Source organism: Hippopotamus amphibius, chromosome 9, assembly GCF_030028045.1.
Source record: "Hippopotamus amphibius kiboko isolate mHipAmp2 chromosome 9, mHipAmp2.hap2, whole genome shotgun sequence".
In the NCBI taxonomy this organism is placed as follows: Eukaryota; Metazoa; Chordata; class Mammalia; order Artiodactyla; family Hippopotamidae; genus Hippopotamus; species Hippopotamus amphibius.
In genome coordinates, this window is record NC_080194.1 from 61,682,139 (window position 1) to 61,695,659 (window position 13,521).

The 13,521-nt window shown below is 35.2% G+C and overlaps 1 protein-coding gene across 2 annotated transcripts in view; it reads left to right on the forward strand.

Annotated features, from left to right (window-relative positions):
- Positions 1-13,521, forward strand: part of NOX4 (NADPH oxidase 4) — a 155,432-nt gene that overhangs the window by 69,373 nt on the left and 72,538 nt on the right. For both annotated transcript variants that reach the window (XM_057750659.1, XM_057750660.1), the window contains exon 12: positions 8,023-8,083. In XM_057750659.1, coding sequence (XP_057606642.1) covers positions 8,023-8,083 — 61 coding nt within the window. The remainder of the gene's footprint in view (positions 1-8,022; positions 8,084-13,521) is intronic.

Below are 13,521 nucleotides of genomic sequence, written 5' to 3' on the forward strand. Positions count from 1 at the left end.
ATACTATTTTTGATATTACTTATTTAATTCCATGGGTTTAAATATAACCAGGAAGTCTGCATCAGTTGTTTTGATCTTGGGTCTTGATCTCATCTATTTAACTCTTAAAAATTGCTTTTCTCTAGGGTTTCACAAATCTTTTGTTTGGACAGTTTAAAAACTCAGCTGGGATAGATGATAGATTAGCAAGGCAACAATGTGTCTTAACCATAAGCAGGCACAGTGGTGGAAATTGCTCCAGGAGGTCACTAATGTTCAGGGCATCTGAATTCTCTGAAGATTAGACATTATCTAACTGCTCTAGTTTGACTTTTTTCCAGGGAAAAAGAAAATATTCCTTCAGTGCCTAATGTGAGCCTGCATGATATATATGAACTAAATAGGTCCATGTATTCAGAGCTAAACTGTTGTTTAATTTTTTTTATAAATTTATTTATTTATTTTATTTTTATTTATTGGCTGTTTTGGGTGTTTGTTACTGTGCACGGGCTTTCTTTAGTTGTGGCGAGCAGGGGCTACTCTTCATTGTGGTGTGCAGGCTTCTCATTGCAGTGGCTTCTCTTGTTAGGGAGCACAGGCTCTAGGCATGCAGGCTACAGTAGTTGCAGCACGTTGGCTCATGAGTTGTGACTCACGGACTCCAGAGCGCAGGCTCAGTAGTTGTGGCACACGGGCTTAGTTGCACCATGTCATGTGGGATCTTCCTGGACCAGGGATTGAACCCATGTCCTCTGCGTTGGCAGGTAGATTCTTAACCACAGTGCTACCAGGGAAGCCCCTGTTGTTTAATAGTAAACTTGATTTATTCAATTGGTATTTTTGGATGCCTCCTTTTACGTCGGTACCAAAGAGAAAATGATCAACAAAAGCTCCTTTCTTGATTTAACATCTCCTTTCAGCTACTGCCCCATTTCTCAGTTCTTCCTTTCCTCTTATTCTCTTAAATCCACCAACTTTTGCCCATACCACTCTACTTAAACATTTCTAAGGTCATTGACCATGTTGTTGCTAGGTCCAAGGGTTATTTCCCAGTCCTCCATTGGCTTGACCTCGCAGCACCATTTGGGACAGCTGATCACTTGCTTTATTGACACCCTGCATTCATTTTGCTTCCAGGACATCTCCTCACCTGGCTTGTCTCTTAAGTTTTTGGGTATTTTTACACGGTCTTTCTTTCATTGCTGTTCCTCGTCATCCCACGACCTCTAAATATCAGATCACTCCAGTGTCTATTCCTTGAACTACTTTTCCTCTCCAGCTAATTTCTCTCATGATCTTATCCAGTCCTATTGATGTACCTGTATGCTATCATCTCCCAAATGTATATTTCCAGCCCAGGCCCCAACTCTGAAATTCAGGATCCTATATCTGATTGCCTACCAGGAACTTCCACTTGGATGTCTAATGGATATCTTAAATCAATATGTCTAAAATTGAACTAATCTTCCGCCTTCCAACCTATTCCACCCACCATCTTCTCACACTTCAGTTAATGCCAGCCCAGTTGTCCAGGTTGCTCAGGCTGAAAACCTGGACATCCTTCTTGACTTTTATCATTTTTTAGAAATATGGCCAAAAATCCAAACACAGATTTTCTTAGCTCTACCTCCAAAGTATATTCACCATTTCCACTGCTGCCACCCTGATCCAGTCTACTACCATCCGAATAGCCTCCTGACTGCTCTCCATCTACCTGCCCTTATTCGCCTACCATTTAATCTTAATAAGCAGCCAAGGTGATTATTTTGAAATGAAAATCAGATCATGTCATTTTCCTGTTAAAAAACCAGGCAGTTTTCACCTTAATTTATACTTGATATCTGTTGACTTGTATCTGTGAGAGATTGTGTGTGTGTGTGTGTGTGTGTGTGTGTGTGGAGAAGGGAGGTCAGAGGTCAGTGTGTCTGCAATTGACTAAGGAAAAGGAAGGATGGTAGGAAATAATGTCAGAGAAGTCATGAGGAGTCAGATTATGTAGGGTTTATATGACACTGCAAGGACTTTGGTTTTCACTTTGAGTGAGGAAGGAGCCATTGGAGGGCTCTAGGTAGAAGAAGTTTTTAACAAGAGCACTCTGGCTGCTATGTTAAGGTTAGATGAAGAGAGGAAGGAGCAGAGCAGAGAGACCAGTTAGGAGGCTGTTGTGGTCATCCAGCTGGAGTATGATGATACTTGGATCAGAGTGGTGACAGTGGAGCTAGTGAGAAGTATCAGGTTCTTCATATTTGAAAGAGTTAGCAGAATTTCTGGATAGACTGGGTATGGAATATGAAGGAAATACAAGAGTTAAGAGGGGTTTTTTTGTTTGTTTTTGTTTTGTTTTTCTTTTTGTTTTTTTGGTGTGAGCGACTAGAGCTGCATTAACTGAGATAGGGAGGGCTGTGGAGAGAGCAGGTTCTGATGAGAATTTGTAGAGCTCAGTTTGGGATATGTATATGTGATATGGCGCTTAGTCTACTTTTATTAAATATTTCTTGAGCAAATGAATGGTATCTCAGCCCTACTTTCCACCATACAGGTTATTCCTGTATCTTGAGCCCTTTTTGTCCCACCTCTGCTTGTCCTATTGTGTTTGGGTTTGTGGGGGTGTAGTTACCTGGCTTGTGCTTGGGGTGAAGGAATCTGGGGGTCAAGTTATCTCATATACAGACATGAACACATTTCTTCTCTTTTTTAAAATTATAAGTCCAACCTTAGCTTTCTTCTGTTGTCTCTGAGACCTGAGTTTTCCCAATGTTGTGTGAGAAGGTTGGGCTTCTTCTCAAGGTGATCACCTTTTGGAAGGTTGTGCGGTTTCAGCTTTGAAATTTTTTTCAGTCAGTTCCCATCTCATCTGCATTTCATCTTTCAAAATATGTTGACACCTCTCCATTGTTGTTAATTCCCCGTGTTACCTTTGACACTGTCATCTGTATTTTTATATTCCTAAATTGTTATTTTAGTGTTTTGGTTTCTTTTTTGAGGGAGTTGAGATAAATGCACATAGTCCATTGATGTTAGCAAAAATCTCATTTAATAAACACTGATTTTTTTCATTCAAGTAAACCAGTAAATGTTGAAATGCTATGTTTGTCAGAATGATTAGAGTCACGGTGTTGCACTAATCGTGATGGATTTTGTGCTCCTGGCTCATTATCTCCTGTCTTACTTTTAGAACAATCCTCATTTGTGAAGTCACATGAGTCCTAGTATAGTCTCTGAAACTTTTTAATACTCAATACATATTTATTGAATGTTTGAGTAAATTGTAGAAGAATTGCTTATTGTTGAAGTCCTTATTCATTCTCAGGTTAATTCTCCAGTATTTTATTAACTGATACTTGAATGCATACCCACTAAGGGTAAGACACTATGGAATATATGATAATGATTTAGAAATAGTTCTTGATCTCAAGACACTTATAGTATATTAATACTGGAAAAATTATACAAGATTAAAGAGGTAAACTGTAATAAAGAGCATCAAAGTCAAGTAATTTGGAATTTCAGAGAAGTGAGGGATTTTTGTAGCATGGGAAATCAAGATTTCTTCATGAAAGTGGTATATTTGAGATTGGCCTTAAAGAATTGCTGGTGTCCAACATGAGAAATGGGAATAAAGCCATTCACAATGAGTAGACTAGTAAGTGGGAAAATGAAGAGACAGAAAAATGTGTTGTTTGCTTAGCTGGATTAGAGTGAATCAAAGAGGAACAATGGAATATAAATTTGGAAAGGATTTGGAGTAAATGTGGACTGTAGGAAAGAATGTGCATGTTTTCCCATAAGAGGACATAAAAGTCTAATCAATTGGAGAATGCTGTGATCAGACTTTTTCTTTGGTAATATTATTTGAAAGGACTTGAAAATTGATTGACTGCTGTCAGGAAGAGAAATACCTGGTATTACTCTGAGATTTGAACCTTTGTTCTGGTAGGATGTAGGTTCCATGTCCAAACCTAGGGGAATTGGAAGGAGAAGATAATTTGGGAAAGACGATAACAGCAATTTTAGATATATTACATTTATAGTGAATTTCAAGTGGAAATTATCTAGCAGGCATAGAAAATGTGAAACTAGAGCTTTGGAAAAGAGGTTTAAAAATAAAGACCTGACAGTAAGGATTAAAGAACATCATATTCTGTGATCATTACCTCTGGTTTAAAAAAATTGTTGCTTTGAAGATTTAATATTTAATATAGTAACATCCATTTTAGACTTATTTTTATTTATTGTTGCAAAACTCAATTGAAAAAGAAACACATGGCTTTTAAATTTATTTTCCATGTTGAATAAATCCTTGTGCAGTGACATCATTTTTACATTGTGTTCTCAAATGTAAGATGATTATGTAATATCTGTTTATATTTTTGTGGGACTGTTATAAAATCATTAGCCATTTGAGCACATTAAAAACCTGATGCCATTTTGAACAAAAAATTTGAAGGAAAAAGTTGTTTTTCTCCAGGATATCGAAGTATACATTCCTCCAGGTCTGTTGCAAATTCCGTCACTTTATTTTCTTCTCCTTTAACTAGGTGATGAGTATTCTGCTATTTACATTAAGGTCAGCATCAGCCAAACTCCATTCTCTTCATCTAGGAAACTTAAGTGAGACCAAAGTAAGACTCAGCAATGTTTTAATGTTTATTATTTTAAATTAAACTTTTAAAGTATTTAAAATTATAAACATTAAAAGGCCTAATAATAAATTTTAAAAATAGATGAGTATGAAATGAGTTATTTTCTCTGTCTTCAATTTTACTTCCCAGAAATTAATGTTCTTAACCATGTATTATATATTCTCATCAATGTATTTTCATGTATAGAGGAAAAACCTAATATCTGTTTTAATTTTAGTAATGTGAACTTTGCTACATGTCCTGCCATGTTTTTAACTGAAAAATTGTCATTAGTATATTTTTAATGTTCCAAGAGAAACAAGTTAGCCATAGATATGAATACTTTATTTCTTCCCTTTGAGAAGTTTCCTAAACACTTTTAAAAAGATAGTGAAACAACATTAAAGAATCACTAGACTGTGCTTTAGACAATATTAATGAATATGAACATTATTTGTGCAAAGGTACTAAAATGTGATTCTAAGATTTTCAGTCACTGTTTCAAACCACACATGCTGAAGTCATTCTGTGTGCTATTCTGTGCAGGCCCCCTTCAAATTTAGGGTGATATGATAGGACAAAGACTCTGTTAAAATCTGTCTTCTTAATTCTTAGCTAGTTTGAGAAAGTATCAGTAGTTTATAAAGGCATCACTCCCAAGAGTTTGAAGGAAACGATATTGTGTTTTATCTGTTCACAACTAGAGCAGCCTTAGAAGCTATCCTGATACATTTGGCCAGCACTTAGAAGAAGGAGGATTATAGGCTCCTACAAGACCCGAGGGAATGTTAAACATCACGTGTCATTATCTTTTACAGTGTCTGCACTGAAAGAATAGAACAGAGATATGAATATTTGGCATAATGTACATTTTCTTTTAGAATACATTATGAGCTTAAATCAAGCCAGATGCACACTCAGACATACATACAAAGACTAACTTTGTTGCTCCCTGTTCTAGCTTCTTGGCTTAGATCTTCTTTTCATAACCTAAGATTTAGTTCACAACAAGGGAGACATCAAGAGACATGGGAACAACCAGATTGGTAGCTTGGAACTCTGTTAAGATTCTTGCTTTCTGGCAGCTACAACTTTTACAGCATAGAAGCTCTGGCCAGCGTTAGGTATTTATAGTACGAAGTAAAAGTGATGGGTGGCTTTTACATATCACATTATCTTATTTGGAGATTTACTGATGACAAAACTGATCTTGGAGTTATTGAAAACTAGAATGTAAATTAAATGAACAGTCAGAATTATAAATGAAGTAATATTTTAATAGTATTAACAATATTTAAATAATATAATTTTTATATTATGTTCATTTATTTCAATATTTTAAACTACTGTTAGTAGTAATAATCCTGTTAGAAACATGGATTGTGGAATAGTGGTTTGAAAATTCCATGTTACAATAATCTCAACCTGAACATATGCTTTTTAGTTTATGATTTGTCCTGAACAAATGATTCATAGCTAACCTTTATATTTAGTGTTTTCACTGACCTCCAAGCTACTTTTCTTCTTTGATGAGTTCTTTGTGTATCTCCATGGTGTCTTCACCTTCCTTTATTTCTTTTCCTTAGAGCATCGCTGTGTGACCTATGTTAATTTGTCAACATAGTGAGCTTGAGGATCTTCAACTTGCTTCATATAACCCATTCTCTATCACAAGGCCTTCTGAGCCACGACATAGTCTTTCATCTGTGCTTTAACTTCAGCCCATATTTCTCCTTAATTCACATTGTTGTACATTGATTCTACTTGTCTTCAACGAATCCGTTTTTCCCTCCTACTCCATTTGACTTCTCATGCAGTCCTTAGCCATTTTCCATATCTTTGCTTTAGTGGAGACAGTGGCCTCCCATAGTTAAGAACTGTGTCATCAGGCAGACCCAGACCCAAACTCTGTCATGTCTTTTTACTAGTTGTATGATCTTGGGAAAGTTGATATTGTTTTTTTCCTTTTTTAAAAATTTTTATTGGAGTATAGTTGATTTAAAATGTTATGTTTGGGCTTCCTAGGTGGCGCAGTGGTTAAGAATCCGCCTGCCAATGCAGAGGTCATGGGTTCAATCCTAGCTCCAGGAAGATCCCACATGCCGCGGAGCAACTAAGCCCGTGTGCCAAAAAAAAAATGTTATGTTAGTTTCTGCTGTACAGCAAGTGAATCAGTTATACACACACACACACACACACACACACACACACACACATCCACTCTTTTTAAAATTCTTTTCCCATAAAGCTCATTACAAGTTAATATTTGTTTAAGTCTCCGTTACTCAATTTCCTTAAGTATAGAAGGCAACTCACCAGGGTTATTGTGAGCTTTTAGAAATGAGGCACTTAGCACTGCCCTTGACACATGATATTCAGTGAACACTGGGTGGTCACATGCAGATGCTCCCTTACCCATGACCCTTATGCTAGATGTATTTTCAGAATTTCCAGGGTTTTAAAAGGTATGCATATTTAATATATTACATAAGATCTCTAGCAGGATATGAGACAGCGTTCTTAAATAAATGGATATTTCTATAGGAAAATACTTCTTTATGAACTTTTATACAGAACTATTAACTTCCCATCATTACCTTCCTGTCAGTTCAGGTCAGATAGTACCACCAAATGGTATATAAAAAATGGGTTATAAAAAAAAACTCATTTTTGAGAATTTTTAAATTTTAGAATTATGGAAAAGGATTGAGATTCTGTAAAATAAAGGGAGATACTTCATTTTCTTATTGTGAACTAAAAATTATTCTCTAATTTTTACTACGTGGCTGTTTTCTATACTTCCTAAACATGGGACCACAAATAATTTTTCTTACCTCCAATATCACAGCTCACTCCCCTCCTTGGGTACCCTTGACACTTTACTCCAGATTTTTTCTGAGAATTAAGGGAGGAAATGAAATAAAACCCTTTCAGTAGGAGTTTCTTCATTGGATACAGAAAATTCAGGTCACATTGATAGTTACTTTTTTCATTTCCCTGGAATTTGTTAGGATGTGAAGTGTATAATAATATCTGCAAAGAAAAATACACTAAAATCATTAGTCTCTGTTTCTTCCTTTGTGGTTAAAAGCTGGGTCCTCTTAAATATTTTTACTCAAAAGATATTTAAGCAAGATTTGTAGTTAGATGTAATATACTAGGAGTTTTAGGCTATACGTATTTTTTTGTTTTATATAAATACATATGGGCTTTTATAGAAATGTATATTGTCTTATCGACTGGTTGGCATTGCCTTTTTTCTACCACTAATGAGGATCTGTATAGATTTTTTTAGTCCATTCCTTTCTATTTTCTATTGATTTTGGAGATTTGCTATGAGAATAAAAGTAGTCATTGAATCATACTCTGGTAATACATAATTATTATTCAGAATTGATTCCAGTATTTATTTATTTTTTAGTGTCCTACTGAAACCAAAGCAACATTTGGGGTCCACCTTAAAATAGTAGGAGACTGGACAGGTATGTAGAACATAGAGTTTTAAAATATATACTTTGGAAATAATGGGTCATACAATAATTTTAACATTTAAGTAGTGGAACGACCAGCATGTATAGAAATGTGTATGTGTTCTCAAATTGTTGTTCTCTTTTCCTTCTTTGCTTGTACAGTTTTGACATTCATGTGTTTTGTTTTTCCTTGTGAGATGCATTTTTGGAATTGTAATACCTTGGATAGCAGTAATTGTTAATAGTGTGTTGTTCATGTGATTGGAAATCATAGATTTCTACCTGCTTGTCAGATATACTGGCAATAGTGGGAACGCTGAAATGTGTCTTTTAGAAAATGTGATTTTAAAATTAGTGGTTGGTTTTACTTTCAAAATAATAGACATCTGGAATTGTGATTGCACAAATCTTCCAGTTCTTGCATGACCTTTTGTGTGGTATTATCTGTATGTATAACAACTCTACAACATCTTTTGAATAGTGGTCATTTATAATAGCAGTCCTATTGGTGCTATTTTACTTTTTTATTGATAATTTTTTTATTATCTAAAAGGTGCATTGTATTGAGTAAATAAAAGAAACATTATTCACCCTTACATTCCCTTTGCCCAACAGAGTGACTGAAAAGTGAGTGCTCAGTAAATATTAACTTGTTAGCAGGTTGTTTATTTTGGTTACTCAAAGGAAAGGATGCAAATGTAAATAAAAAATAATTTTTAATTGACTGCTAAACTAGGAGTTGGTTTGTGAAAACTATGCAGAACCAGATAAACACAGATTCAGTGTAATCTTGGGCAATAAGAGAAGCTTCACAGAGAAGAAACAATTTGAGCTGAACCTTGAAAATCAGGCAAATGAAGAAAGAAGAAGTTCATTTAAGTGAAATCCACAGCACTGTCAAAAATCAGGGAAGGTAATGGCTAAACCTTATTTGAGAAGGGTGAGTCAGCCAGCCTAGCAGAACCAAAGATATTGTTCTGGGAGCAGTATGGAAAAACCATTTAGGGTTAGTGTGGTGAAGATTTTGGATGCCTTGTTAGAACAACTTAGAAATGTTAGGGAACCTTTGAAGAATTTGAAGCATCATGGTGAAAATGGTATTGATAACTTGCTGGTTGACTAGATTAGGATCAAGGGAAGACTTATTGGTACTAGAAGGCAGAAAAGAAGGAGTCAGTGGAGGAATGAGGATGGAAACTGGGGACTAGAAGGAGTGTATTTGCAAGTGCCACTTAAGAAGTTAGTATTGGAAAGGGGGAACTAATTATTGTGAAATTTAGGAAAGGACAAGATGTTATGTAACAGGGAAGAGATATTTTAGAAAGGACAATTGAAAGAGCTTATATTATACAGTTAAAAATAATAATGTGCATAAAATTATTTGTCTGTAGAAATAGCAGTCAGCTTGGAATTGGAGCCGAGAAGAAAGTGCGTTAAATATGCAACGTAGGACTTAATGGATAAACGATGAAACTAATCCAAAGATCTTTGAGCAGTGATGACCTATTTGGAATCATGAAAAATCAGGCTTAAATTCATATTACTCATTTGATAGTTTTCAAAAGATATCATGGTAGTCCACTGTTAGAAGAATACTGGTGTAGTATAGAAATGGTAATTCTCATAAGCCCAGAACTAGTTGATATAATCAAAATTGTTTTGCACTGTTTGGAAAATAAAGAATGAGTAAAGTTCTTCTCTGGTAAAAATCCCAATACAGTAAGAATTAACTTCAGTAATGAATGGTAATTGATAGAATTCTATATCTGAAGGGAAACAAGCACAATTAAGTCATAATTTAATTCATCAGGGTAAGAAGAAAGTTCATGGCTTATTACTAACTACTGTTACTGAGTTTCTTCATAAAGTTATTTTCTATTGTCAGTAGCTCATTAATATAAATCATTATCTCATCATTTATTCTAATCTTCTCTATTAGGAACACAATAGCTTTAATTTTATCCTTTTTTTTTAATGGACAGTGCCATTGAGGGAGAAACAAGATCATTCTCTTCAGAGAGTTCAGTTCCAGTTAGATGCTTTTCAATTAATAGACTTTCTTGGTTGCTGACTTTAAGTGTGTTGATTTGGAAAAAAATGTCAGGCATTCATGCAGAGAACCACTAAATAATTCTGCCACTATCGATCAATTTAGTTCAAGAAAATGTTTTAGCTGTCTTAAAAAACAAGGAATTATAATTTTGGAAGGAAAAATGGGAATATCATAGCTGAAATCAAGGATTATTGGTTTTTTATTCTAAAAAAATTTTATTATTACTACTCAGTATTAAGAGCAGTAAGTATAGAAAATACCAAAGAGATGCTTAAAAAGTTGAATATCAGAGGTTTACTTTTCTAAACTGACTGAGAGAGATTTTGCTGTGACTGTTTCTTTCCTGGGCGGGTCTAAAGAACAGGTTTAATACTACCCCATGGGTCTAATCCAATCAACTACACCCAGCTGTAGTGTACCCAAGAAGCAAATGAAGCAGCTATATAGCACTGGACAAGGAGGCATCAAAGTTTCGTATTTGTTGTCTAGCTTTTTATTTTAACCAGGCCTCTAGTTGCATCTCCTAAGTGTGTAAAAGACTCACTAAGTTGAAAAGAATCTTCAAAGCTTTTAAATGCCACAATTCAGATTTTTCCTTGAAATGATGATGGTAGACTGAATTATCCAAGCAGATTTCTCTTTGAATTGAATTAATATTTTGTTGCTTTCCTAGAATCAGTCATGCTTCCCAATTTCAAACATATGGTCACATTTTGATTGCCAGTTGGCTTGATTATCATTCTAACAGTCCGAAATGTCTTGTTACTTTCTTCATTAGATATCATTACTACTAAGTAATGTCTAAGAGGTTACACCTCGGTTATTGTAATGGTTTAAATAGCAGGTTACTCTAGAGAGGTTTGAGTTTTATTATAAAACATTATATACCTAATATCCACATGTAATTAACCTAAAAATATTGTCATTGTTCCATTCAATAATTAATGGATTGACAATCATTGTCTAAGCATGCGACAAAAGGCCAATTGTATATGTCACATAATAGTTTTTCCTTGCATCTTGGTTATCAGTTCCCATTTTGTCTAAAGATATGATTAACTTCAGGATTAAAAGTGGGAAAACAGGGCCATATAACATCATGGATTTGCCTTGATCACATAATACACTAACACTTACACTCCAGGTAATCTTAGATAGAGCTCTAGTTAGAGACGGGGCCAAAAAAGTGGTGATAATTGTCTATCTCTGTTTACTTCTATGTCACTGTATTAGCCAGGCATGTTTCATGCTTCATCTAGCTGATTGTTTTTGAAAAGATTAAGACAGAATATATGTGATGTATTCTAAGTATTTTTTTTTCACTTGGGGGAGCTTCTTGGCAAATTAAGACTACTCTAAATTATAATACTGTCATTTTATAATGACATGTTCTGGAACAATTATGACATCTACCTTGCACTGTATATATCTGTGAGTGGCTTTTGATTGTTGCAAAAAAGAAAAGCAATAAAAGTACTCCTATTGAAGGACATGCCAAACGAACAGATCTATAGTGACTAGAAATCCACTTCTTGTTGTTGTTGTTTCTATGACTAGCAAATTATAATGGTTAGCCATTTTTGGAAGACAGCATTTAAAATATTTGTAATTTTTGCTAATAATCAAATATTTATTAAACATATACTCTATGCCAGATGCTGCACTAGTCTTTGGAGATACAGCATTAATCAAAACAGACAAGGTCCTTGCTCTCACAGAGACTGTGTTCTAGTCAGTAGACACCTCAAAGAAACAAAAAAAGCAAATCAATACATAATGTGCTAGTGATAAGTGCTATGAAGAGAAATAAAGAAAGCTAAGGGAGTAAGAATGATGAAGGGTGATAGTGCTATTTTAGACAGGGTATTTAGTTATGGACTTTCTGAATAGACATTTAAGTAGATGAGGAAATAAATCAGGTGAATTTCAGGAAGAAGTGTGTTTAGGCTTGGGAAACAGGAAATGCAAAGTCCCTGAGGTGGGGATAACTTTGGATATTCAGGGAATGGCAAGGATCCCAGTGGGACTGGATTACAGTCAGTAAAGGGGGATAGTAGTGGGAAATGAAATCAGAGGTGAGGTGGGGGATCAGACTCTATGGGCTACAGGAGGACTTGGATTTTAATCTGATTGAGATAAAAGGCATGATTTTGACGTCTACATCTGAATGATTATCCATTTTGTTCTAATCTTACTAGCTAGTGTTTGGCAAGCCAAGGTTATTTTTTTTCCAAAAAAAAAAAAAATGACTGAGTTTAGGAAGAAGGAAAAGGTGATACTTCTGAGCATTGTATGAAACAGGTCAAAACAGATAAACAAAAAAATAGGTCAGACTTTTTTGGTGGAGGGGGAGGTGTCTCATCATTTTGAGATGCTTCAGTGGTGGTTCTGTCCTCTGCCATGTGGCCCTGGTTTATGGGGTCTGGTGGTCTCACCTATACCCGATGTCCCTCCAGCTCGTATGGATGGCAGTAGCTTCCTGCTACTCTCTGGATTTCTCCCTCGTCTTTATTATGGTTCCCAGTTCTCACCTGAGTCACTAGTTTCCTATATCAAATTCCTTCCATTTAGATTACATAGAACCCTTCCTGGTTTTGGCTGGACCCAGACTATTATAGGAGGTCAGCAAATCCTCACTGAACAGAGCACTGAATCACTGAGAGGAGTGATATATGGGAGAGGTAAGAGGAAGTGTAAAAGCCACGAAGCAGTCAAATGTTTGTGTTTAAGGACCTGTAAAAAGTTCAGTGTTCCTGGAACTGAGAAAATGGAAATGTTATACAGAATATAGGGTCTTGAGACGTGGATGGATTTTGAAGGTATATCTGACAGGTTTTGTGGATGCATTGGAGGTAAGGTGTAAAAAAGTTAGGAATCATAGATAACTCCAAGGTTTTTAGTTTCAGTGAGTGGACAGTGCTGCTGCTTATTTGAGTTAAAGAACACTGTGGCATATTGGGCGGACAAGAGTAGACATTCTATGTTCAGTTTTGTACATTTTAAATTTGAGACGTCTCAGCTGGAGATCTAAACTTGGGAATCATTAGTATCTTCATGGAGTTAAATCCTTGAAGCTGGACAGGATCATCTAGGGCAGTAATTCTCAATCGTGTAAGATTCAACACCTTGTTTTATAGCATTTTATATGCCCACTTTACGTTCTTAAAATGCAATTTACAGGTATTATGTACATAAATGATTTATAAAAAAAATCAGTATAGTGTTCTAACCTCAGTGTAAAGGAGCTATGTAAATAATTTATAGTAAATAATTTATATTCAATATTTAAATTTTTAGGCATGACTACACTAGAAATCATAATGAAATAGGTGACTTGTATCGACGTACAAAATGATCATGAATAAGAGAGTTCTAAATGCAGGCTCCCAATGAAAGT